General features: G+C 41.2%; 8 protein-coding genes across 8 annotated transcripts; 6 read left to right on the top strand and 2 right to left on the bottom strand.

The window, feature by feature from the left end:
• Nucleotides 1-413: 413 nt before the first annotated feature.
• Nucleotides 414-933, top strand: C922_05225 (hypothetical protein; the record flags this gene model as incomplete). Its single annotated transcript, XM_008820797.1, has 2 exons — nt 414-523; nt 690-933. 2 exons carry the CDS (start codon nt 414-416, stop codon nt 931-933), a joined length of 354 nt encoding a protein of 117 aa, XP_008819019.1.
• A 395-nt stretch (nt 934-1,328) lies between these two features.
• C922_05224 (hypothetical protein) lies at nt 1,329-1,568 on the top strand (the record flags this gene model as incomplete). Its single annotated transcript, XM_008820796.1, has 1 exon — nt 1,329-1,568. One exon carries the CDS (start codon nt 1,329-1,331, stop codon nt 1,566-1,568), a length of 240 nt encoding a protein of 79 aa, XP_008819018.1.
• A 2,873-nt stretch (nt 1,569-4,441) lies between these two features.
• Nucleotides 4,442-4,712, top strand: C922_05223 (hypothetical protein; the record flags this gene model as incomplete). Its single annotated transcript, XM_008820795.1, has 2 exons — nt 4,442-4,469; nt 4,537-4,712. The coding sequence occupies 2 exons, from the start codon at nt 4,442-4,444 to the stop codon at nt 4,710-4,712; spliced, it is 204 nt and encodes a 67-aa protein (XP_008819017.1).
• A 682-nt stretch (nt 4,713-5,394) lies between these two features.
• Nucleotides 5,395-5,871, top strand: C922_05222 (hypothetical protein; the record flags this gene model as incomplete). Its single annotated transcript, XM_008820794.1, has 1 exon — nt 5,395-5,871. The coding sequence occupies one exon, from the start codon at nt 5,395-5,397 to the stop codon at nt 5,869-5,871; it is 477 nt and encodes a 158-aa protein (XP_008819016.1).
• A 2,253-nt stretch (nt 5,872-8,124) lies between these two features.
• C922_05221 (hypothetical protein) lies at nt 8,125-9,639 on the top strand (the record flags this gene model as incomplete). Its single annotated transcript, XM_008820793.1, has 1 exon — nt 8,125-9,639. One exon carries the CDS (start codon nt 8,125-8,127, stop codon nt 9,637-9,639), a length of 1,515 nt encoding a protein of 504 aa, XP_008819015.1.
• A 4,902-nt stretch (nt 9,640-14,541) lies between these two features.
• Nucleotides 14,542-15,003, bottom strand: C922_05220 (hypothetical protein; the record flags this gene model as incomplete). The annotated part of the gene is made up of 1 exon (XM_008820792.1): nt 14,542-15,003. The coding sequence occupies one exon, from the start codon at nt 15,001-15,003 to the stop codon at nt 14,542-14,544; it is 462 nt and encodes a 153-aa protein (XP_008819014.1).
• Nucleotides 15,004-16,629: 1,626 nt separating this feature from the next.
• Nucleotides 16,630-17,265, bottom strand: C922_05219 (hypothetical protein; the record flags this gene model as incomplete). The annotated part of the gene is made up of 2 exons (XM_008820791.1): nt 16,630-16,754; nt 16,878-17,265. The coding sequence occupies 2 exons, from the start codon at nt 17,263-17,265 to the stop codon at nt 16,630-16,632; spliced, it is 513 nt and encodes a 170-aa protein (XP_008819013.1).
• A 5,142-nt stretch (nt 17,266-22,407) lies between these two features.
• Nucleotides 22,408-22,659, top strand: C922_05218 (hypothetical protein; the record flags this gene model as incomplete). The annotated part of the gene is made up of 1 exon (XM_008820790.1): nt 22,408-22,659. The coding sequence occupies one exon, from the start codon at nt 22,408-22,410 to the stop codon at nt 22,657-22,659; it is 252 nt and encodes an 83-aa protein (XP_008819012.1).
• Between the last annotated feature and the right edge of the window lie 3,577 nt (nt 22,660-26,236).

Here is a 26,236-nt window from a genome sequence, read left to right as displayed (position 1 = left end):
AAGAAGCAACTGGAGGAATACTGATGGATGCAGTACTTAACTGAAGCCCACAAAGAAATCCCAATCTTCTTCAGAAAGAAACCCTAAACACAGAGGACGAAGTCAGAAGAAGAACATAGAAGCCCCCCTAGATACCCCCAACGAGACCTCAGGAGGGGGCAGGCATGACGAAGCAGTCCCTACCGGACCGACCCCAAGTGCCAGGGGAATAATGGAGGACAACAACCGACACGGCCAAAGGAATTGACCGAATTACACCTGACAGGAGAAGAGGAATCGATCAACCAGAAAATACTTCCGTAAAGAGCTCTGAGAATTTCAGGGCAGGCTATCCCCACAGAAGGTAACATGAAACACACGAATGGGTAGATCAATGCCCCATGCAAAAGAAAAGAAGAAGATTACAACCCTCGATGGGTCACGGGGCCAATCCAATGGCCATATTACCCCCCCAGAAAACCGCCCAACGAGAAAAATCCCAAAAGAAGCAGAGACTTATACTGGCCCCCTACAAGAGTACTAGGTACTTATAATCCCCAGTCTCACTCCCCCAAGGTGAATCAGCAGGTCTTCCACAAGAGGCCAGCCTACATGTACCGAGCCTAACATGATCATCCCCCCGTCAACTGACACCAACAGAAAAATCAACGGAAGAATCCCCCGCCCGCGCTCAACCTAAAACAACAAAGAACAAGTCACTTTAACGGGGCAAATCTAAACAATACTCAGGTTGCAATAAGGCGCGTAAATGGAAGAAACATCTCAAGTACCTTAAACTCCAAAACCGGAAGTATAGGAGCTTATGGAACCGAAATCGTAGGCCCAATCCAGAAGATTATAACCAGGGCCAGACTCCAAATAGAGACGGGGAAATCTCATGAGGAGGATTCACACCCACGAGACGGAGCAACCAGGAGGCGGATAAAATTATGAGAAAAAGTAGGAAACACACCCACCGAATCCTACAAGAAACAGATGAAAACATATGACAAAAGAGAGGAAGGAATCCACAGAAAAAGCAGGAGTCACCTCGGCAGGAAGGAGATTAAAAGCAACAGCTAACCATTAAAACATGCCCTCTCCATTTTCTTAAAGCAGAGTAAAGTTGAACAAGGACTTCGCCCCAACACCTAGACCCCTACCAAAGTCCCCTCAAGCCAACCGAAGACGGATCAGTCCAACACAATGAAGAGAAACAATAGTCCATGAACGTTTATAAACTTGTTGAGAAGAAATCTTTATACTAGTTTAATGCAAATGCAATCAAAGAATATGTATCGGTTATAATAGCAGTCATTCAAACTAGAGGACGACCCCATAGCCAAACGATGGATACTAACGACAAACAGGAGAAGGAAGAAGAAGTAGTAAGCGGAACAGTTGCTACAGTATTTGGATTAACCGACACAAGGAAAACCAAAATCCAGTTAACAGTGCCACTCTTAAAAGGAGTCTATACTACCCAAAAGACCCAAAACTATAAGAAAAGAAAGAGACCAAGCATCTCAAAAACTCCAAAACCTGATATGACCAAGCAAAACAACACTAAAAAGACACCGAACGAATGAGAGTATAAACGGCAAAACAAGTCGCTATAATACCAAATGGAGAATGTACATGAGATGTTGCCGACGAAACTAGTAAATGGAAAAATCCAGCCCCTGGGCCAACAGTTTACCTTATCGACATAACCCAGAAGCCCGAATAAAATCAAAAACAACTCAAGAAACAAAAAACACCTGCAAAAGAAAACTTGGCAGGAAAACTGACCCCACCACACAACTCAGACAAAAGCCCCAACCCAGACTCAGAGCGAAAGAAAGAAAAACACCAGAAAAAAATTTACGACCCCAAACAAACCAGTCAAATAACAAAAACTCACATACGTCCCCAACCGAAGATGCTCCGATCTATGGGATAACCATAAAATCCAAACAACCCCCCCACCAACGAAAACAACCATCTCTAAGGAACCCAACCAGATCAAGAAGACGAGTCGAAATATAGATACCGAATGAAGGATGTACGGAAAATATGAGGTATGGATATTTGACCCACCACCAAATCCAAAAGTCGAACATCTCCAACCCCAACTAAACTACACACCCAAGTACATGAAAATGACAAAGAAACTATTCCGTGCCTTGAAATTTTTATGGCTCAAAACACAACTTTAAACACCACTTAGAGAAGCAGAAGACAAATTACTTCCAGTAAATTATAAATATGTAAAATTCAGAGGAATCTAGTATCATATTTCAGCCAAATTTCCCCCGAGCTAAATTCCCCCAAAACCAGGCAGAACCAAAAGCCCAACTCCCTATAATAATATAAACCGCAAGAAGTGGTCATGTGTGATATACAACTCCAAAAAATCAACCGATACCCCAAAACCAACAGAGCAAGAATAAGAATTATAATCAGAAAAGAATATACTTAACTCTAGGAGCCAACCACAAGAAACAAAGAAGATGTGCTATCCAAAGACCAATAACATATAAAAGAATACAATCGATCTTTAAACAGCCTAAAGAGGAAAATACCCAAAAAATCAAGCAGCAGCACCACAACCAAGAATAGATAAAAACATAATGTATAGAAAATACAGGTAAAAAAAAACTCCACAATACCCAAAAACTTACAGAAACGATACATCAAGTAGAAACCCCTACCCCTCCCCCTCACCAGAAAATAACTGATCCAAGATGTATCCAATCGAGAAACTGACAAAAAGAATCGAGGAACAGTAAACAAATTAAAAGAACCTAAAGCCAAAGAAACCCCCAAAACAATCACTAAAGCTAATATGCCACAACTGAAACAAGACAAGGTAGCGTAGAAGAATAACTAGCAGGACCCTCTAATGCAACTCACCCCCTCAAGACAGCCCTAAGAATCTCCAACCTGTCAAGAGAACACACAGGACTCCCCAATCTCTAATAAATATTTACTTCACTCTTATCCACACCGTACATCAAAGGAAATCAAACCCCAATCATTTAATACACTCATCCTCCAGAACCCCCCAATGTACTATCATTTAAACAAAAACTGAATCATAATTAACCAAAACTCCATAAAATAAGTAAACAGCACAGCACACACCACACCTTAATATGAGGAAGCGGGAATAAGGAACTACAGTAAAATACAACTGAACAAACTAATCCACAACTAAACCCGAAATCAACAAAACACAAAGCCGGGCATTTCCCAGTACAGGGCCAAAAGCTTCCAAGAGAAACCAAACCCACACCCAACACCAAAACAGAATCCACATATAAACAAACCAATAAGAAATAACCAGGTAAACCCCCCAAAACTAGACAGAATCCTCTCAACCAAACCCCCTAACATCTCCCCCAAAGAACCACCCCCCTGCGCCCCAAAAAAACGAGAGACACCCCAACCCCTAAAGGAAGCCAATAATCTCTACATAAATCCCAACAGAGAACCCCGCCAGCCAACTAAATGGACGTCGCCTTAAACGAAAGGGTTCTCCAACGAAGAAACTGCAGGAGAGGAGAAGACCCTGAATAGACAAAATCAGAATCAGAAAAAATAAAAAAAGGAAAAAACAATAGACTCAATCACGACAAATTATCTATAAATCCTCCAAATACCTAGCCACCCCCAGGCCAAAAACACCAATGAAAAGACAAGGAAAAAAGAAAAAAAAAAGAGGAAAACTAAAAAATAAAACAGAACAGAACACTTCCACAAACGAAACTCCAACAACAGAGATAAGTGAGATTAATTCCCAAGAAAACGGGACCCAATCCAGAAGTACAAGCAATCACTAGACTAGGCCCAAGGGAACAGGAACCATCTCAAGAACACCTCACCCCAACAGAACAAATCCGAGAATATGACCACTACATACTAAAACTCTTATAAAAGAATAACCAACCTCAGGCAAAAATTTGGTAACCGGAACGAGTATTTAGTCAAAAGTACCAAAAAGCTCAAGATAACTCCAAAACCTCCTAATCCAAAACAAGGCACCAACACCCCAATCCAGGTGGACCAAAAATAACGCCAAACAACTGAAGAGACCCCGAATACATCGCTCATAGTAAAGGATCAGCCCGTATACTCTACCTAAGCACCCAAATCCATCAAACCTCCAAAGCCAAAACGAACAGAAACAATACTCCCAAACACCAAGAAGGATATCTCCAAAGTTATCAATCTAAACTCCCCCCCGAATAAACCCAGATCCCCAACCATATTACACCCCATCAGGTCTCCCCCCTTCAGTCAAGGCCACCCCCCGTCCAATAAAGCAGTCTTTAGAAAAAATCTCCTAAAAATCATCTCCGTCGTCCTAATCAACAGGCTTCACAGAACCCCGTAAATCTACCCAATAAAGTTATAATCTAGAACAAAAATACTCAATGCATAATAGAAAAGGTGGAAATCAAATCTCACCAGAAGATAAATGAACAATCCTCACCAAATACAGGACAGTAGGCTTACTGCCCACCAGGAAAATGGTCCATATCAATCCCACATACACATGAACCAACTGTCCAGAAAGAATCTCTGAGTCTGATAAGCAAGGAACCACCTCCTCTAGCAAAGGCACCTACAATAATCACAGCCTGAAAAAAATTCAAACATCTAAATCAAAACTAAAGAAACTCAAGAACAACAACCCTCCCAAAACACTCCCTCAAGAGGACCACAATTTAGCCAAAACTACCAAATAGGTACAAGTCAACACAAATGCCTGAGATATTAACCCAGACCCAATATAACAAGCCTCCCAGGAGAGGTTTCCCCCAAAACAGCAAGGAACAATCGAAACCTGAGAACATCCAAGAACTCGTCTCCTCATAAAATCCGGAAGCTAAAACAGGAAAACTGACCTGAGCTGTCCCCCCCCCAAAAAAAACGGATCAATAGGAACCCAACGGCCCCCCACTAAACAGAGGCGTTACAACGGATCAGAAAGAACGAAACACATTATACCCAATCACCCGAACCGAGCGAGACCACCCCCAAAAAAGTCCTAACTTCGAGATGAACCGAGTCAAATCTCAATCAAAGTAGATTCGTCAATAATTAATGGGGCTAAGACTCAAACTGTAGTTGACTCAGAAACGGGGCGGGCAGCAATCAAAACGGGCACACAATGTTTAGAGAAGCCACCATGCAAGCGAAGTAGCAAGCAAGATCCTGAATCCAATAGGGGGAAGGGATCCAAATCTCGAAGCAGGACAAGAGGAGAAACCGGCCAAAGGACCCTTGAAATCCCCAAAAGGTTAAAGGCTCATAGAGCAACAGATAGAATGAGAGGTATCAAAAAGTAGGAAACAAGCCGAGCGAAACCAGCTACCTGAAAAGACTCAATTGAGAGAACGAAGAGGAAGAGAAAACACCTAAGCGCCAATGAAGGAGGACGACCAAAACCCTAAGAACTCAAGGACTCCACACCCAAAACCGAGAAGATCTCCAGAAAGCACCAAGTATTCCAAAAACCTCGGCAGAGATCAAAATCGAACGAGGAGGAGAATATATTTAGTGCGAAGGAGACAGAAAGGAAAGGGGAAAAAGAGCAACCAAACAGAGACCACACAGAAAATGGAGAAAAGTTATCTGAGGAGGAAATTCAGGGAACAACCGTCTGAAAAAAACACAGGCGAAGAGACGAAGGAACGGGAAACCATGACGGGCACCCGGGCACCAAAAACGCGCACTCAAGTCAGAAGTCAACTCAGGAACAGTTACGCACGGAACCGGAATTTAGGAAGGAGAAACCCGATCGAAAAGACGGAACCCTGGTACCCAGTCAAAGCAGGGTCCCAGAGCTATCCCACAAAGTGGAAAGAGGGACAGCAGGGAACTAAGAGAGTGGACCTACATTAGACACCACAACAGATATCCAGTTAACGGAAAGAAAGTTAACGAGGATCAACGACGAATCTAAGAGGTCAAAGAAGAGAGGTAGAAGAAGCAATCCTAACGAGTCAACGTCAAAGAAACCGCAAGGGATGAATAGGAGGTAGGAGCCAACGGAAACTGAAAGGGGAAAAGCGAAGGAAGGTGATATGCAGAGGATCCAATAGATGAATCGAAGACGCAACACGCGACCTAAGGGAGTCTGACGTCCAAGTCCGGAGATATTCTGTGAGGAGAAATAAGAGCTGAATCAACCAAACAAGCAGAAGAGGCCTAAATAGACACCGCAAGTTCAAATCGGGGGTTCTGTGAGGACTCCTAAGACAAGCCGAAAGAGATCCAATGAGCTACTTCAGCAGAGCGTAGGGAGAAGGGCCAGGAGGATGAAGCCAAGGACCAGTCCAGGGTGGTAGCAGAGAGGCCGCCCCACCCCCTCAAGACCAACAGGAGCAACTCAAACTTCCAATCAACCCCCCCGAAGGGCCCGAACCTTTAGAGACAAACCAGGTCTCCTCAAGAAATCCAACAGGAAGACTCCAAAGGAAAGGAAGGAAGACGTATAAGATCCTCTCCCAAAAACAACGAGAACGAGTCACTCAAACGGAGCAGACGCAATACTGATCCGGGAAAAAAAGAAACCAGGCAAGAACCAAATCCCAATCGCGTGGAGGAAGATGAGGCATCAACCGGGAAACTGTCGCAAGTGAAACGTGAGCCCACAAGAGGACTCACAAAGGGGTGAGGGAGGGATCTAATCAAGGAACCACAAAACATCTAAGAAACCGAAGGTTCAGGACTAGGGTGAGATGAAAAAAGGACAAACAAGTCTTCAACAGGCTCTATACCTCAGGCCCCAGAGGTGATATACGGAGGACGGAGGATAAGACCAACCCACGTACCAGGGAAGAAGGTAGAGATACCGAAAGAATGAGGGCGCCGAAGTGAGAGAAAGGATATCCTAAGGCCAGAAACTGGAGCCCAGGAGTTACACCCGAACAGCCCTCAGGAGCCTCAGCTTGAAACATCAATCGACATTCCCATCCAGAGAACAAAAGAGGAGGGGGCTACGCAATCATAACACCAGGAGGAGGAACCCAAACGAGGAAAGAAGGAGAAGTCTTACACGAACCACCAATTAGTCGGCTCCAAACCCTGAGAGAGATCGGTGCAACGATGAAAGGGGGAGGGAGGGGGTTGTCTGGGTTCAGGCGTCGTCGAACAGGAGATACAAGGTCGAGGCCAGAACTCGCCTCGCAGAACTGAAATGGTTCACCCCAAGGGGGAGGAGTCGGAGGGGGGGGCAGACATACAGAAGAAACAGGCGTTAAGAACGAAGCGGCAACGAGGAGGACGAGACCTCAGAAGGAGGCGACCCCAACGAGCAAGACTGGTCAGGGGGGATATTACGCAAAGGGAACTTCGAGGGGAAGCCTAGGGACCACCCGAAGCGTCAAAAGATGCCATTCCAGCCAGCCAACTCCAAGTCAACTCTCGAATAGCAGAGGAGAGTTCAGCACCTGGGAGGTACCCTCCCCACAACTGGGGGGCAGCGCAGAAGGAAGGAAAAGGAGTCCAAGGAGCAAACATCCGAAGAGGAATTATCAGATATAGAAAAAAAAATCAGAAGCCGAGATGTCCATTCCAGACTAAGGAACCTCCCCCCGAACGTACAGGTACGGGGAATGTACGTGAGAGAATTAAGAGGGATGGTAGGACTCAAAGGACTTGAGGAGAAGAAGGCGTCCGTATCAGAAAGAAGAACAAGCACTACAGGGCCGGAGCCTACGTAATAACTACTCACGCGGGGTAGGGGCACACATGACACTATCTGCGACAGCTCAGCATTGACGGACTAACACGAAACAACAGATGTTATCTAAACGAGGAGGCCTCGAATCAGAACGAACAGAATCGGAGACCTCGATGCAGGAAAAATTAAGCTGACTGGAGGAGGTCAGGAGGAGGAGGATACCAGGCAACCACAAGTGGAAGAGTCCTATCTGGGACTCAAACAGAAACAAAGAACAAAAACCCCACGCCTCCTCAGGAACGGACAGAGGGGAGAAAATTTCTACGGTTGAGATAAAGCATCAAACCGTCCCTCAGGATCAAAGAGGAGGAACCCACGGGAAGAAAACGGACTCCCAAGAGGAACCTCCAGTGAGGTGAAAAATACCTGGACAGAACGGGGGAGGAGATATCTGAAGGAGGGTGAGGAAGATGAACGGACACGAGGAGCTATGGGAGGTACTGGCAAGGAAATGGACTAAACCTATGCAGCAGCTAAAGTTGAATGAAGGAAGTTATCTGGTACAGACGCAGAGGCAGCAATTATGTAGGGCAAAGACAAGCCCTGAGCAACAGAGATCCATCAGGACTGAGATACAGGGATGGCTAAGAGGGGAGGGTGCGGGAAGAATGAGCGGGCTCTATCAGGAACTGTTAGAGGTACAGAGTCTGGAAACCGAAAGACAAGAACGAGACCGAGGGATAAATATAGCAGCCAACATGGTGGGATATATAATGGACCAACTCCGGATGAGGGCATACCGAGAGGATTTGAGCGGGCCCAGTAGTGGACCGGCCTGGACCCAGGAGGAGATAACGGAAGCTATTTGTGAAAAGGAAGAAGGAGAGGAAACTGAGGAGGCCGAGGATTTGGGGGCAAATTTCCTGGGGTTAATGACTTGTTTAATGATTTGGGGTTTAAAGAGCACAAACATTCAGGTCATGGAAGAGAACCACTTGCCCACTCAATGCAGAAGTATATTTCCGAAGATAACTCTCTCGCCACAAACAGTAAGAAGTTGGCAACAGGAGGAAGTGCCGGAACAGCCAGAGGCCACAGAACTTACTTCAACTGATCACGAGGGCAGAACGGAACAGATATCGGACTGGTTTTCTCTTTTCGTCTCGATACTAGATATACTGAGTCGAATCTGCAGGACCTGTGGCCCTTATAAACTCAATGTAATGAAGCCAAATCCTGATACAGTTGCACCAAGAAACCCAACTCTGTACTGTATCAGGAGACAACAAAGACTAACCTGTCGGACCAACCCAGGAGAGGGAGATACAGGGCTGCAAATATGGCTGACCGAGCAGAAGAACATCCGAAGGATCCACAACTCAAACCCAGTCCGAAGTGACCCCTTGAAAGAAAAGAGTTCCACTCGCCGCGCCGGGAATCACCATCAAGGCCAAGATCCGTCCCCCGAAGGTAAGAATGGACCACAAACTAACCTCGGGCAAGCGGGCGAAGGGGTATTGAAATCACAGGACTCAGAACCCCGACAGGACGGAGTCCTGGCATCCTATGGAGGGGATCCAGGAAGGGAGGTGAATATCCCAGGAAACGAACAAGCGCCCACCGCGCCTCAGAAGTCCCAACCAGGAGTAGGAGGAAGAAGCCCCTTTCCACAACAGGACCCACACCAACCACCTAACGAGGAAAGAAGTTCCAGCACTGAACCGCCTCGAGTACCAGTGCCCGAAGACAAGACAAACTCCACCCCAGAAGAAGGTGATATCAAATATCCACCTCAGCAGTACAACAATCCAACCAGCCAAGGAACAGGCCCACTCATAGGCGGCATAGTGGGCGTCACAATCTTGGGAGGTTTGGCGTTGTATGGGTGGAGGAGAGTCTACAGAGCCAAAGGGCGTTCCAACATGAGTTATAGACTGGGCTATACGATAAACAGAGAACTAGCTTTCAGAACCCCAACCTTATAAGGACGGCAACCGGAGACCAGAACTACCCTGACTCTAACCCGACAACTCTAGGAGGACCTCACCAGCGGATAAGGAAGGGGACCCCAGTGGTAATCACACCCAGCAAGACTCCCCCTACCAACCCAGAAGGTTGAAAGGCAGAGGCCAGGCACACATACTGCCAAACAGGGATGGAGAACGGAAACCTAGGACCACGGCGTAACTAGAGACATTGCGCCCCAATCGCGCTTCCAGAAGAAAACACGAACTATGCGGTGCAATTTCTACACGCAATGGTCTAGCCAACTGCTCCTAGAGGCAACTCAAAGGAGCCGCGTGAAACATTAAGGGCAGGGCTAAGGGCAGGGGAGGAGGTGAAGGCATAGTTAATGATGGTTGTCTACGGTTAGGGAGGTTCCACACGGGGGGTGGTTATCAGGGCCTGAAGTTGAAATTAGGAGCTTTGGTTGGGTATGGGGTATACGGATGGAAGTTGCAGGTTTAGGTTTAAGGATGAGGGTTGCGGGTTTAGGGTTTAGGGTTTAGTGTTATGGCTCAAGTCTTAGGTTTCACGTTTTAGTTTTCAGGGGGGATGGTTTAGGGTGTAGGTTTAGGGCTTAGGTGTTAGGGGGTTCAGGTTTTTAGGGTTTACGCTTTAGAGTTCAGGGTTTAGGGTCCAGGGTTGAGGTTTCAGTGTTCAGGGTTTGGGATTCTTGGGTATCTTGCTTGGGGTTTAGGGTTTAGTTTTACGGTTTAGGGGTTTATTGTTCGGGGTTTAGGGTTTAGGGCTCAGGTTTTAGGGTTTAGGGTTGGGGGTTCAGGGCTCAGTGTTCAGGGTTTAGGCTTTAGGGTTGAGTGTTTAGGGTTCACGGTTTGTGGTTTAGTCTTTAGGGTTTATTGTTTAGGTTTAGGCTTAGGGTTTAGGGTTCAGGGTTTGGTGTTTAAGGTTCAGGGTTTAGGGTTCTTGGTTTAGTGTTTAGGGTTTAGGGTTCAGGTTTAGGGTTCAGGTTTATGGTTCAGTTTTAGGGTTAGGTCTAGGTTTCATGGTTTCGCTTTAGGCTTCTCGGTTCAAGGTTACTGTTTCGGGTTTAGGGTTTAGAGGGTCAGGTTCTTGGAGGAGTGTTTAGGGTTTACGGTTTAGGGTTTAGGGTTTAGGTTTAGGGGTCAGGTTCATGGTTCAGGGTTTAGACTTCAGTTTTCACGTTTATGGTTTAGGATTAGGTTTAGGGGTTAGGTTTAGGTTTAGGTTTAAATTTTTGTGTTTAGGATTTATGTCACGAGTTTCTTTGAATTGGGATTTTATCTCCGAAGCCAGTTTTTTCAGGAGTTCATGTAATGGTGTAGAGGTTAGTCCCCGCTCTTAGGGATCTCACTTCCATCCATTAGGCTCCAATTTCTGCAGTATACGTGCCTCAGGGTATAGGGCTTCAGGTTTGACGGTTTACGCTCATTGCTCACCATTCGTGGTCTGGGGATTGAGCTGTCAGTCTTTATGGATTCGCGTTGTTGCTGTAGTTGTTTGGATCTAGAATTTATGCTTTAACACCTAGTGGGTTAGTGTTCACGCTCAGTTTTTATCCTTAAGAGTTCAGTAGTTTTTTTGCAGGGATTACTTTTCATGTACATGGGAACCTTCTTATCACTTCTGCCCCTTAGTCGGGTATATAACATTCTGATCGAATCACAAAGTAAAAACTAACTAGCAATACTGTAAGTCAAGGATCGTGTGACTGTACATATTGATATATTTGCTCATGAATGATAAATAATTTAGGTATTTGTTATGGAGATTATATCTAGAGATCTCTAGCAGCTCAGATAACATTTCTAATATTCTAAAAAATTATGAGACAATAAAAGGACAAAACAGGGTTCCGCGGATTTCTCCACAGCAGTTCTAGAACAAATCCTGGAGGAGCCCTTTCATCAAGGGTTTACAAATATATATACCTCCTCCTCTAGGAGAGTTCCTTATTATTTACAGGATTTTAGTATACTTCGGCTTCATCACAGCCTGGATCTGCCTTTGAACGGGACTCCTGCTTTTATTCAATAGGAGCATTCTGTCAACCAGCCGGATCTAGTAAAACACTGTTAGCTTCAATGATTTATTATGTACAAATATAATAATATGTCGGCACCATGACGGGGCTTAACTGTTTTTTCCTTCCATTTCTCTTCAGGTCATGTGCTGTAGAAAATGAAATTCCTGCTTTATTATTAATTTGGCGCACCTGATAAAGTATACATAATGGGGAAAAGAATATTCATCAAGATTATCCTATAAATACAGGAATTTCAGATATTGTTCTCGCTAAATATCGTAAAGGGATATCTCGGGGGCAGATAAATGAATAGTGCACTTTTCCTGTTATCATTCTTCCCGCCTATACGGCTCTATACATATTATATATATGTTTATATATATGGAACCCCCCTCTCCGTCTATGCTCCTACATCGAGAGCAATTTACATGCGACAGGGGGTGTTTTCAGAATCCGTTCACCGCATCCGTTCCTGGGAAATCCTTGTGCATTTACGGTGTGGATAGTTACGCGATCCTTTACTGCTGATATGCGCCACTCATTGAATTAACCTGTTAAAGCTTCCACATAACATAAAGGCAAGATGTCTCACGTCAGAAAACTCTTATGCACATCATAATATTAAGTGCTTCCCACTGAACAAATCCAGGGGCGCAAGAGAAATGAATCGTCCAAATAAAAATACAACATAATCCTATATCTTTGATGTCTGCCGTCCTGCAAAGGAAAGAAAAAAACATATGCGGCCTAGATAGGCACCACTAACAGATAAATACGAATTCAACGTAGTAATTAATGCATCATTGAGGAAGACACAGAGTGAAAATGTGCTCAGTCATCAACCTTTCTTGATACAAGCAAGTGACAAGGAATGCTGCGGCTGAAGTGACTATATAGTGAGAAGTACAGTTGAATACACGAGGTGCATAGTAGCACATTGGCAGTGCGGTATCTGACACTCCCCTGCTAAAGGGTTGGGTAGATATATCCGCAAATTGTCTGCTCCTTCTCTCTTAATATCCTCTGGAGCTCCTTAGGAAGAAATAGGATGTGCCCTTTAGTCCAGAGAAGTCCTCTTCCTCCTTGTTTCAACTTAAGTTGAGGACCGGCCTAATAAAGTAGTGACCTTGGGAGTTCGGCACCTGTATCCCATAGTATGTGTCTCTTAATTGATCATATAAATGATGTGCCTCCAGCGTCCCTGTCTTCACACAGATAGATGACGCTGTCATTTGCCCCCGAAGTCAGCTTAACTAATAGGACAGGTGACAGCGACATGCTCCTTATCGTATATGAAATCATCTTTGACTATATAGCTCAGCTACTTCTCTAAGGAAGAGACAGAGGCGAACTAACAAAAAAAACGAAGGATAACCTGGGGGCATTTCAGGTGTCGTTCACACGATTGCGTGTTGTGTCCTGTAATGCCTCAAACAATGACTGGATGAAGAGGCATACAAATGAAATCATAAATATGCGAAAGAAATTATAATGATGTAACAGATATTTCTGGAGCCATATGAGAGACATTCCCTATTACATATCGTTGTATTAATGCATCCAATGTGACAATGCTTATAATACGTGTCTGCTCCCTCATCTCTTTCCTCATCTGCTTTAACACAGAGTAGAAAAAATACAAATGAAGAGGAATGGAAGATTACAGTGCCGAATGCAAACAAATGAAGTAAAAAATCGTTCTTGATGTCACTAAAACGGAGATTAAAAAGAAAGTCACATGTCCCCTCTAATATCAACCTGGAGAGAAAAGATAAGATATATGGAGATTGAACAGCACAGAGCCAGAACGGAAGTGAAAACAAAAACAGCTAGTGTGAGACACATGAAAGAGGGCATATAATAATTCCACTGATAACCCCTCATAGAAATCCTTCCTGAATTCTCTTGATTCGTACCTTTAAAGACACCAGAATTCTCCTCATTAGAAGCTAATAGAAGGCGACCAGTGAGTTTCCTCTTGGTAGACATGATACATACTCCTGATAATCTTCAGGAAAATAGACGCCAAAGAAGAGAAAAAGACACCTGTCGTCTTGACAAGAATAAATTATATAGACATTTAGCTTTGTATACCAGACTCTGATTCCACGAGATGTATTGGGGTTAAGTGATGAGGCATCCATATAGCTATATAGGTTTGCAACATTCCGAAGATACCCAGAACACCTACAAGATGGGGGCTCTTTACTTATACTTCTACGTACCACAGGAACGGCTCTATAACCAGCATATTAAAGTAAAACTAAAAGAAGGGACTTACTCAAGGGAAGATACCATGTTACGATACGGGACACAGTTGAAATGTGATGTAGATAGGAAGATAAGAAAAAAACGGGGACTAATTGTTCAGTTTACAAAGGGGTTTTTGGACTTACGATCCCCCCTCAGCGAGAGAGAATCCCCCCTATCATTACAACATAGCATCCAATAATAATCAGTTACTGTGTTGGAAGAGTATGCCGAGATATTTTCTCACATGTATTTCTCCACGCCTCATATACAATCCTTAAAACGAGGGTTACTGATACCGTCGAATGTTTTTCCATATTCGGATACTTTCAGAAGCACATAAAGATATGCTATGACGCCTAAAACAAGGAGTCCATAAGATACAGAAGGGACAACTGCCAATGAGATGCCTACTAATAACGGTAATACTCCCAGTGTGAATGCAACCAACATCCATAAAAGGAGAATCAGACGATATACTTCAATCCCCAGTAGCCACTACTTACTCCCCTTATTATGCGGATGGTATCTATCCCTTCGTACGGATTTCTATGCCTTATATGATAAGGACGAGGCAGAACGATGTAGAATTTCTCGACATGTGTGTACTAGTTTTGCCGCTGTGATCTTAGGTATTGGATGGCACACTGAATTGATGACTTCGTGGTATTGCTTGAGGATTATAGTACCGATTCCCCCGAATGCTTTCTGATGATTCCGGATTTTGAGTATTGGGATACTTACTAAGATTCCTTCCTTCAGTCGCCGCTGTAGCGTATGGATGTTCCGAAATTCCCCCTTGGAGGTTCAGGAGATATTTTGCTCGACTTCTTACTTTGGTGCTAAATGTCTTATTCCTCATTGATAATGTTTCTTGGACAGGCACACTTAATTCTCTATGATATTTTATGATAATGCTGATTCCGGTAGTTAGAACCCTCTGTTTTATGTATGTAATCTTTTGAAGTATCCATTGTAGAATGTCCATATTATGTGTAATCATAACGATTTGTATATTTCGTATGTTGTGTACAAAGGAATTACGCGGTCCTACATCCCCCGATAATCCTCTCTTTGAGCTTTCACCCATTATTGCTTCATTATTTGTGAGTCCTTGTATAGTATGCGCCCGGCAGCGCTTATCTAAAATATTCCTAGTATCTGTGAGACTTCGTTTCTGAAAATCCTCTAACAAAGACTCTTTACAGGAACTGTCAATACTGCCTCTATCCTTGAGGATATATGTATAATCCCTTCCGAGAGCAGATCCTGAAGCCTATAGTAATTTCAAGTGTTTCTGAACATGTGTCAATAATAGCCTAGTATTCCTGAGGCGCACAGTGCCATTAGTGTTATTGGTGGTTGTTATATGTCTATGGCCTGATCCCTCCAAGGACAAATTATGAGCAGGATTATCGTACATCCTGGAAGACGACGTTTCCATGTTTTATAGGTATAATAAAATCTTTCCTTCCATAATGAGGAGGGAATAACTTTTCTCTATTGATAGGGGACATCTGATACTTACGATGCCGTTATCGTACGCAAACCATAATAATACAGAGGTTATCTTAGAAATTCTTTCAAAATTCAGGTACTTTTAAATTATATAAAGGATTTTTATATTATTCTTTTCGTTGTTATACGGACTATCCGAGATACGCCTCCTCTATTCATGTTGTCATTTTCCTTCTGAAATAACATCCCTTTCTGAATGAATAATATAGGTATTATATAAAATACAACAAAGCTATTTTATAGAAAACACACGGCCCTACTGTAACATGACACACCACATTTGTACAGTAGGATGAACGAAAAATTGTTCCATAACTAGGACTCTTATAGTTACCCATAGATTTCTGTAATCTCATCCATCTAGGACATGGGAAGAAACAAGGAATGTACGTGCCCTTTTCCAATTCCTTTCGTTTTTTATTCCATTAATGTCATGGAAACATTGGACAGTACTACCAACTGCACAACTAAATTTAGCATTCTCCACATTAATATTTTAAAGAATATGGAGTGCTTCATACATCTTCTCTTTCATTAATACTTCATCCCTTTTCAAGAGAAGCATCGATTTCACATATTTACAGGTTTATCATAAGGCCGTTAATCTTAGACTCTCAGGTGTGGACTTAAAGGATAACACACGACAGTTATACATTCAAAGGGACTCTCATAAAGAGATATTCAGAGAATTTGTGAAACATACAACTCACGATCAGACGTGCAATGTTGAGGATAAAGGCATCATTTAGAACACTTTTGCAAATGCGCCTCTTAGTTACAACTAAAATAAACTAGATGTTAGGAGTTTTCACGAAAGGAGGTATGAGGATATGGAAGAAAAAAAGGAAAGATTGAGGGGAACGGATTTCCATGCATATTACATTATAGTTGCCTAATTGTAACTATCTAATAAGCCGAAAGATGAGATTGTAACTGCAAGTGCTCAGCGATTCTGTTATCTGGCATGTCTAAGGTATAAATGGACAGAATGATTCTGAATAAAAAAAGAAACAGAGAGGAAATTATAACTGAAAGGCCTAGGGCTCATGGATATACTGCGAATCCATATTTCATGACATCGTTTTAAAGAAAATTTATGGGTACTCAAATCCCCAATGAATTGGTTCAAAACATAAATGCCTATTCCGTCAGGATTACGCGAATTTATCTTCCTAATAGTGAATTTAGATCCTCCTTACTAGTGCCTGACTCCGATGATCTTCATAAACTTCATGAAATAATAGCCTGCCGCCGCGATTCCTATGATAAAAACTGAGAGAATCATCGTGGCACTCCCTCTTGATGTCATAAGTACAAGAAGAACTAGGAGTAAGGAGACTAAAAGGAAGAGTATCTTATGCTTCTGAATATAGTGTATTTATTTGCCGAAGCTTCCTTTTTTTCTAACTGAAGGAATGTGTGTTACTGGAACACCATCCAGCCAACGCACTAATATTTTCTCAAATTTTGAATCAACCCTTTCCAAGAATTCCATGATCCCGCAGGGCAGGATACTCTTCACAGGTTCGCAGTCATATGACAGAATCTCAGGGGATCCTCGACATTGTTCATTTGATTCGCTTAAAGAACAATTAGAGCAGTCACTTTCGTTATGTGCAGGAGGCAGTGTGTTATAGGACTCTAGTGAATAAGAGGATGTACTGTACTCATAGTCATAATTGAGATAGCTAATATGTTCTTTAGATCCATTATGATATTTCCGTGTATTCTTTTTACTACAACCTTTATCTCTCCTGTCATACTCTTCAGTGTATAGAAACTCTTCTGCAGAATGATGATAACACTCACAGGCCCCTATATTCTCTTTCTGCATTAATAATGTTCTGGCCCTTCTCTGTTGTGGTACAGTATTAACCTTCTTATTCTCGGAGCAAGATCTATGATATATGCAAAAAGAAAGAATGTTCCAGGGGTGAGATCTATTAAGACGACTACAGTATAGTTAAACCTCATGACGAAAGAATTGTTGAACTCTCAATATTAAGACATATAGTAATTGGAACACCTAGTATTCCTCATGAACCATAAGTTATTAGTATGCATACTTCATCTAGAAATTCCTCTGGCCATACTGAGAGCATATAGATAAGAAACCTCCTGAATTACAGCATTGTATCCTGGGGCTGTATCTTTCATGTATCTACTTGAAAGTAGTATCTCCATATTAGGAACTAGATAATATATCCAGGTGAGTCCTCATTTAACAGAGTATATACAGCATGTGCAATTGAGTCGGAATGTAACGTATAATATATTTGCCTTCTCTATTGCTTATAAAAATATTTCGGAAAGGTACGTATAATCTCCTGAAGAAATATGGGAAAAGAGAAGAAAAAAAACGGGAAAAATAAAAGAAAGAAAAGAAGAAAGGAAAAAACAGAAAAGAAAAAGAATGAAAAAGAAAAAGGGAGAAAAAAAAAGAAAAAAAAAAAAAGTAAAAATGTAAAAAACAAAAAAAGAAAAAGGAGAAAAAGATGAAAAATATATTCCACTTTGAAAAAATACCGCCACGTTACATTGTCATGATTTTTTCCTTCACCAAAACACAGCGTATTCCAAACGTTCGAAAATGAGCAGAATATGACTAAACCGAGTTACACACTTTACACATTTTTTTTTAAGTGTTCTTTAAATGGTACCAAAAAATTGGAACAGAATACTATACAACAACTTCTTCACTTTTTTACATTTCACGAAATAGTTTTGTTCTTTTTGCAGGGGAGCCTGAAAGAAAAATTCCCATCGGCATGATTCAGGGAAACAGATAACACCAGGAAAGAAAAACTTAGGAAACCGAAAAGTTCATATATTCTTCAGAATCCTACTTTCACCGAAGCAGATGTATAATGGCTTGACTTTACCTATTCTGGTAATGGAACTGGAAATATCTTGTTTAATCCCTCATTTTATGATACCAATTTGAAAAGTCTTACGGAAGTTGAAGGGTAAAAGGATGACGATGGAAATGAGGATAAACGGACTCTTACTAAGTAAAAAGAACATAAAAAAAATGTTGTTGTTCAGAGGAGGGGACAAGTGAAGATTGCTTTTTGCGCTGCATCACTAGAATCATGCACACATGAAAATGAAGGGGACAATTTATGAACAGAGTCCGGTTAAACGGAATTTCAAAATAAGAAACGCTAAAGGGCGTAAAGATGGTACGTACACGGATGTGTAGATTCTGACGACTTGTAAAGCAAGAAAAAAAGAAAAGAAAAAAAACAAGTGTAGCAACTCAATATGAAATGGTTCGTTTATTAGAAGGTAACCCCCGTGCAACATTTATTTACCCATCACAGGTAAGGAGAAAGAAAGCATCAGTGACTCAACCAATCAGGAAAGGAGAACATATTAATCCTCTCAAAACAGTGACCCCGAAAGGGCAGAATCATCTTTTTTCATTCTTTAAAATTCTTTCTGTTCATCGGCATTTTGATGAATTCATGACAATGTGTCTATGCATGCGACTTCTATGGACACTTAAGATGAGTTAACTAATCCAGGGCGAAATAAAAAAAAAAGACGACACACGAGTTACAGAAGTGTATTTATTTGCTGAACGCTACTTCGTTCTTGAGGCTTTCACATAAGGGCGTCTCCAGAAAGTGGACATGCATCGCTATTTTTTAGAACTTCCTCTCTAGTTCCAAATGCATCCTATATGAATAACGTTAACATAAGAAATGGCTTTCTATATGTGAAGGGACCATCCGTGTTTGTTCGCAAAATATTATGCGGCCTGTCTTATGGTCACACCTGTATAGAAGTAAACATCAGGCATATTGGGAATCATGTGTTCGGCATTACGGGAGGGATACCATTACCAATGCACGGAAGCTACATCTTTGGCAGGTGCTGTAAAGATGCCCCTTTCGCCTTCACCTGTTTAGAGCGACACTCTTCTATTCGGCAGGGACGTCACAGACATCTGATTAAATCGTAGTAGAGAAAAAGCTAACTGGAATAGCACCATCATAATAAAAAAAAAAAAAGAAAAATTTGAAGGTTTATTAATTTTACTTGTATACATCATAATCCTATGTGGCTAAGATGTCCCAATTATGGAAGCGAACAGAAGGTGACTCAATTGAAAGCTTTCTCTTGTGTGCGGAACACAGTATTCACACCCAATTAACACTACATCCATCGATTATTTATTAACCCTCTTTAGCAGTCATTATGCATATAAATATGTATACGTCCTCTTTCTTCTATTCGCTTATCCGTTGGAGGTTATACCAATTTGGAATCCTTTTACTTCTCCCCACAGGAGGAGGAGAATGATCAGGATAAACGTGAGGAAAGGCATGGACACATACCAGCATGAGAGCATAAAGGCATTAGAACAGAAAGAAATCCGCAAATTTCCTCGTCTGATTGGCAGATCCCATCTGTGCTCACCAGCCGAGTGAAATATGCGCCCCTCTCAGAGTGCCAGGAGAAAATAAGGTCGCAATAAACTGGACATTTAAAAGGATAACACGTCATGATGAGTTAATCAATGCATAATTAAAAATAGCTCCACATTTTAACAGACCCCTTCCAGTATGTTAATCAAAGAAATACATTTTCATTTACATGAGGAGGCCCCTCATTTGTTAAACCCTTGTGTTCATTTTATCCCCGTTTTCTTACTAAAACTGAAATGTGATTATGGCTGATGGCCACACTCATCTGCTAGAAGTGTAAGGACTTAGAAATCCCACTCCCTTACACAAAGCTTTATTCGCAGGAGTATACTGAAAATTCATGTATACTTATATGCACTTTTTGGCCTCTGTTTTCTTTTTCTTTTTTTGTGGCTCATGGGGGTACACATGTGTCTTCACAAATGAATTGGAAGTTCGGGCTCTTCTCTCGCAATTAACATTATTCGTGAGGGGAGGACGTGAAAAGATCCCGAAAAATGAAGCTTATCTTCATTGGGTCAGATATCACAGCAATTGGAAACATTTCACCACATGTGTTATAATGCCGTCTCTCAAGGGAAATTAGCATTATTCTTTCATTTGAACAGCACTCCGGATACATAGAAATGGAAAGGCAGTCACAGGGAGAAGTTTTTGCTGCTGACGCACTACCTAGATCACAACAAGCGCTCAGAGTCATGAGCGCAGGCGTAGCCAGCTCCCCAGTCAATACCTAAGCTAAAGGGAGATTTATCTTTGACGCCTCTCAATCACTTTTTCTGCTAGTAAGAAGTGCTAAGGTTAAAAAAAAAATAAAATAATTACCCCTCTGCGCAATTTTTATAGCACGGGATTTATATCTAATTACAACTCGCCAATTGTATAGGATGCAATACAGTCGCGCGAAAGGGACCTCTCATTCTTTTCCAAAACGAGACTAAATTGTAAATGCCTGAATTATAAATCGGGTTATCAAGGAAAAGGAATTTTTCTCTTTTCTAATTTTCTATACTTAACACGTGTGTAGGATGTAAGCCCTTTAGCGTCATCTCACTCAACTGTGTATGATAAATTTGAATGCCTCATCTTGAAGTTAACAAACTGGGTCAAGAGAAGAAATTCATTTTTATCTTCAACTTAAATACTACACTAAATATGGGGCTACACCGAGTTTTTCGACCTCCCCTAATTTGGGTGTAAATCCATCTCCATTTTGCATTACCCCTTTTGCTACACCTCCTTCAGAGAATTAACTCATTTGTCATACTGTATATAATAATAAAGGGGAAAATGTTGGCATAATTTCATCAATCTACCTCTGCATATTGGTATTTAAATTTTTCGTCTTATCGTTTTTTCGTTACCCCCCAGGGGTCGTAATTTTCACCCCTTGGAACCCTCAGTTGTAGTTTTCCATAATGAGGAGTTCCTCTATGTTTCCCTTTCTTCGGCTACCTGTTATGGCTGCTTTCAATTTTCCTCATGGAGCACCAGCTCCTTTTATGCGTTAATAAAGGCAAATGTATTAATTTATGCTCACGTGACCACACCACAATGTGTATTACCCAGGTGTAAGGTTAAAGTGATTATCTGAGCGCATGTCTACTAAGTTGGGCTCCTCTTAGACGCTTCATAATAAAGAGCAGTGGTTTTCATACATATATGCCCCTCATTGTACGCGAAATTGCTACCGCGAGGTTAATTTCTCAGAAGAAATTAAAGTAATATGAATGCCACCACGGGGTTACGCACATCTTCACATCAACTAGGGGAACGGAAGGGGGCAAGAGATTTCCAACATCCTGCTTGTACTAACTGTCTGAAGATGACTCTTCCAGTCTTCCCTTTGCTTCCCCCTCTGGTAAGTACGAACTCTTATATATGTATGTTTACTTCCGTTTCTGCTAATTAGTGAACACATGCTGCACATTCTATCTACGCCTATCACTCCGTGCGATGGCACTAACCACCTTTACGGCAATATTTTCGGTTGCTTCCTCACTATATTCTACCATATGACTCCCTTATCAGTCGCGTACTCTTCCCCCAATAAAGCTTCAAAACTAACACAAGCAGCTAAGCTCAGAAGTCACGACCGACGCCATGGGAGTAGACGAAATTTAAGCGCGTCCATCGCAAGCTTAAAAAGATGCTTCACAAAGGATAGTACTGGAGCCTGTGAACCTCTCATTCCATCTGTTCGTGGATGGTAGAAGGTTACGCAACATATATCCTATCACCGGAATACATCACTTAATACGACTGTCTCCATTTCGCCACCATCTATATAGCGGCGTACCAAGCATGTCACGTATCTCCAGATATGAGTACTATACATACGTCTGTACTTTCCTGCTATTTCCACTGCAAATCATGAATACTAAATAAGAAACAGTGCTATTCAAATAGAGGCTTTACCAACACAACAATACCCTTAACATTAGGGTACATCTCGAAGAGACATACTCTTCCATAACAGACTACTTCGAATATAATAATATTCATTATGGCATATCCAGCAGCACATAATCGTGGCCCTTAGTATGATAACACTGGAGGTGATGAAGATATCAGAACTAATACGACGTTTACATAACAATACCATTGCAATCTCCAGATTCCTAATCATTGAGAATCCAGACACGTCAGTACTGTTTAGACAAAAATTCTTGAATATCCATGCACTTCATATAACAGTATTACACATGAATCTGGGGGATGCATTAGCGTTAGAAACGCACACACAGGTGTTCTGCAAAGAAAACTACCCCTGGGGGCTTCCACTCTTGATCTAACGAGACGATAAGCATGTCAGTACTTTGCACATATGAGTAGTGCGGACACCTCAATAGGCTTCCTACAATAACACTCCAGTAAAATCCTTACCCTTGACGCAATTTTCCTGTCCAATTAACAGTTCTATCCATGTAACATTGCTATTCACCTAATAGTACCCGATGGATCTTATCACTTATAGAACAGTAATACACCAGGCATAAAGATACCATTTCCCACATGGGTATATTCGTCCTGTTTCTTAATGTTACGACATCCGTATGGTTATGATATTTACACTTCACATATTTGGGCATTTTCATAGATAGCCGAAAAAAGAGAATATCTTCATAATGACGCCACAGTAAAAAAGAAACATAAACACGACGGTAAATATGTTAAGGAATAGAGCATTCTAATAAAAAAGAATGACATACAATACAACATATGCAGAAGGTTGCAACCGAAAAATCCCTTCACAATGATGCGGCCTGAAAAGACCTTTTAACAATAATCAAGGCAAAGGAACATCTTCAAAGAGGCGTGGCAAACAAACATCGTGAAGATACAAGGAGAAGAAAGCATCTTCATAAACAAAATAAAACACAAAAAAGTATCTTAACATTGCCTCGGAAAAAGGGCATCGTCATAGAGAAAACCACAGACGAAAGGAGATCTTCAAAATGCCGCAAAAAAGGTACATCATCGTAGAAAATATGAAAAACAGAGAGAAATCTTTACGATGCCGCGAGAGGCAGCTGTATCCCTATAAATGAAATGACACAGAACAATATATTCATGCTGTCGCCGGAAAATAACATGATAAACAATGCCGCGTAGAAGAAATATCTTCATAAAGAGAAGGGACTCATAGAAATTTTTTTTCGCGGTAACATCGTAAAAGGAAGTAACATCTTTATAAAAAAGCAAAAAAAAAAAAATATGATAAATATAAAGCCATAAGAAGAATCTTGGTAAAAGAAATGCCACACCAGAGAGAATTCTCATGACATGACACCAGAAACCTCATCAGGGCACCCGAACAAAGGACTATCGTCAGAAAAGAAATGCAGCACAAACAAGAATTCTGATATTGACACGGCAAAGGTAGCCATCTCTATAAGAATGGAGAGCAAAAGAATACATTAAAAGTACCAAGCGGTAAAATGAATCTTGGTAAAAGACATGCCCCACAAGGGAAGATACACCTCACAATGACGCACCATAGAAGGAAAGGACTTCATAAAAATGGAACAGGAAATATTATCCTCAAAGAAATACCACACAAAGAAACATCTTTATATTGACGCAACAGGAAGGATGTAGCTATGGAAAAATGTAACAGAAACGAGCATTATTATAGTGACATGCCAGATATAAGCATCGTTAAAAAAATTCCACACAGAGGAAAAGCATCACAGTGACGTGATACGAGAACAACACAATGACCAAGAGGAAGATCATCATAGAAATGGAGGAAAAAAAAGCAACATCATGTAAAAACTACACAAAAAAAATCGTGACAAAAATGCAGCAGATAAAGGCATCTTCATAAAGATGCCAGGGAAAGCAGTATCGTCATAAGCATGGTGCGAAAAATGGCATCATAAACCGACCCTCCCAAAAAATTCCGTCAACGGAATGTCGCACAGAGGTGTATTCTCATGAAAAAATTAAATAGAGAAATATATATAATGAAGCGAAAGGAAACAGCACGTGTGCGACGGATATAACAGATGAGAGGACCCCCCCAAGAATTGATCAGCAAGGAAGGGCCTGCGCTAAAAATTACGCCACATGACACGACGTTCGCAAAATGAGGCCAAATGAACACGCATATATAGCAAAGAGTCGCCATGAAAAGATACGCTCATAAAAGTGCAGAAACATGATAAAGCACACTCATGGGGAGGATACGACACCAAGGCGCATCCACGGGCACTATGCAACATGACGACTCATACGCGGAAGAGTTCGGATATGAATTAACACACTTATAAAAGTGCAGAAACATGAAAAAGCATACACAGGAAAAATGCAACATGGGAGGGGATACTGGTGAGAATATGGAAACATCAAAGAAGACACTCACAAAAAGGATGGGGGATGAGAAGGCATTAACAAAGATAATGTAACTATAAAAGAAGCCATATAAACACGTGTGTCCACCAGTTCATGCTCTGTCAGTTGCATCCGAATATTCTTATCTTATTGCACTCAGACGGATCTTTACAAATACGCATGAACACATCTAAACGCTATAACAGTTTTCTCAATCGTATGCAACATGCAATTAAAGGCGAAACTGTAATTGAAAATTTTATTATAGTGGTCCAAATTCAATAATCTATTACTCCCTTTATATATGCATAGGTAAAACACGTCATGAAAAACCATGTAATCTTAAGGAGCATATTTCTATGGCAAATGAATAATTCTCTAATCTGAATATGGATATAATCATGACTATGTTTTCCTTCTGAGTAAAAATCTGTACTACCGATATTATTTTGTCCTTCCCCGCCTTGTTCCTTTGGGCAGACCCCCATTTTTATATGACTCCTGATTACCTTTATATTTTATCAAGTTGAATTTTTTTATTTCTATGGCAGCTAAATTAATCGCATATATAAAAAGGAAAGAAGATACATATATATGTGTATATCCATGAGTATATATATGTCCCATGGTAGGATATAAACAGGTGAAGAACACATAGGCTGTTATCGATAGATCATAGCAATGTATAGAGGTATGTAAATTACGTGTATTCCTTCAGCCAACAGGTCTCTTAGTTGTCTTGAAATCGATGCACCCTCAGTTTACACCGAGAATGTGAGTTCCCTTAGAGCTTCTAAAAGAGAAATGCTGTAGGTTCTTCTTTAATTTACTATAATTAACGATATGCAAAATGGAAAACGTCGTTATACATACACGCATATCTGTTTTTCCCAGTGTCTTTTCATAGATGTCCACAAATTCTATAGGTGTCAAATAAATGTGAGGACCTTGGGAACGCATTATAAAATTGCAATGTTTCATTACTCTCCTATCCAAAAGAGACTCTTAAAATATAAATTACGTAATGCAAAAGCATCGTAGAAACCATAATTACCATAAGGAAAGAGTGCCATGATAATAATAAATATTACATGAAAAATTCTTTCTATACACATATGCAACGGTATGCATGCATACAATTATATAAAATGGATATATTTCGTAAATAGCTAGGTCTCCCATTACGTGGTCAGTGCTGCAGGCAATGCAACAAAGATGTGATAATATATACTTAGGACCTTTACAACGGAAAACATAAAAAGAAAGTACTTCTAAAGGCAGTTACAATAAAACAACTAATTCAAAATTTAAATAATGTGTAGCAATATATTAGATTTTTCAGGAATCCGTTCGAGGATATTCTTAGTCCTTTGTGTTATCCAGTTTTTCTCTGTCTCAGTTCATATATGATGAGAGGTAGGCACATAGTATTTCTGTTCTATGACCCTTAATCATACATCCATTTATGTACTATATAATATAAAATAAAAACGTGCATATAAAGGGGCCTATCTAATACACATCTTATAAATAGAA

This window comes from Plasmodium inui (genome assembly GCF_000524495.1).
Source record: "Plasmodium inui San Antonio 1 unplaced genomic scaffold supercont1.46, whole genome shotgun sequence".
Taxonomy (NCBI): domain Eukaryota; phylum Apicomplexa; class Aconoidasida; order Haemosporida; family Plasmodiidae; genus Plasmodium; species Plasmodium inui.
Note: the sequence above shows the minus strand (reverse complement) of the source record. Positions and strands in the feature narration are given on the sequence as shown.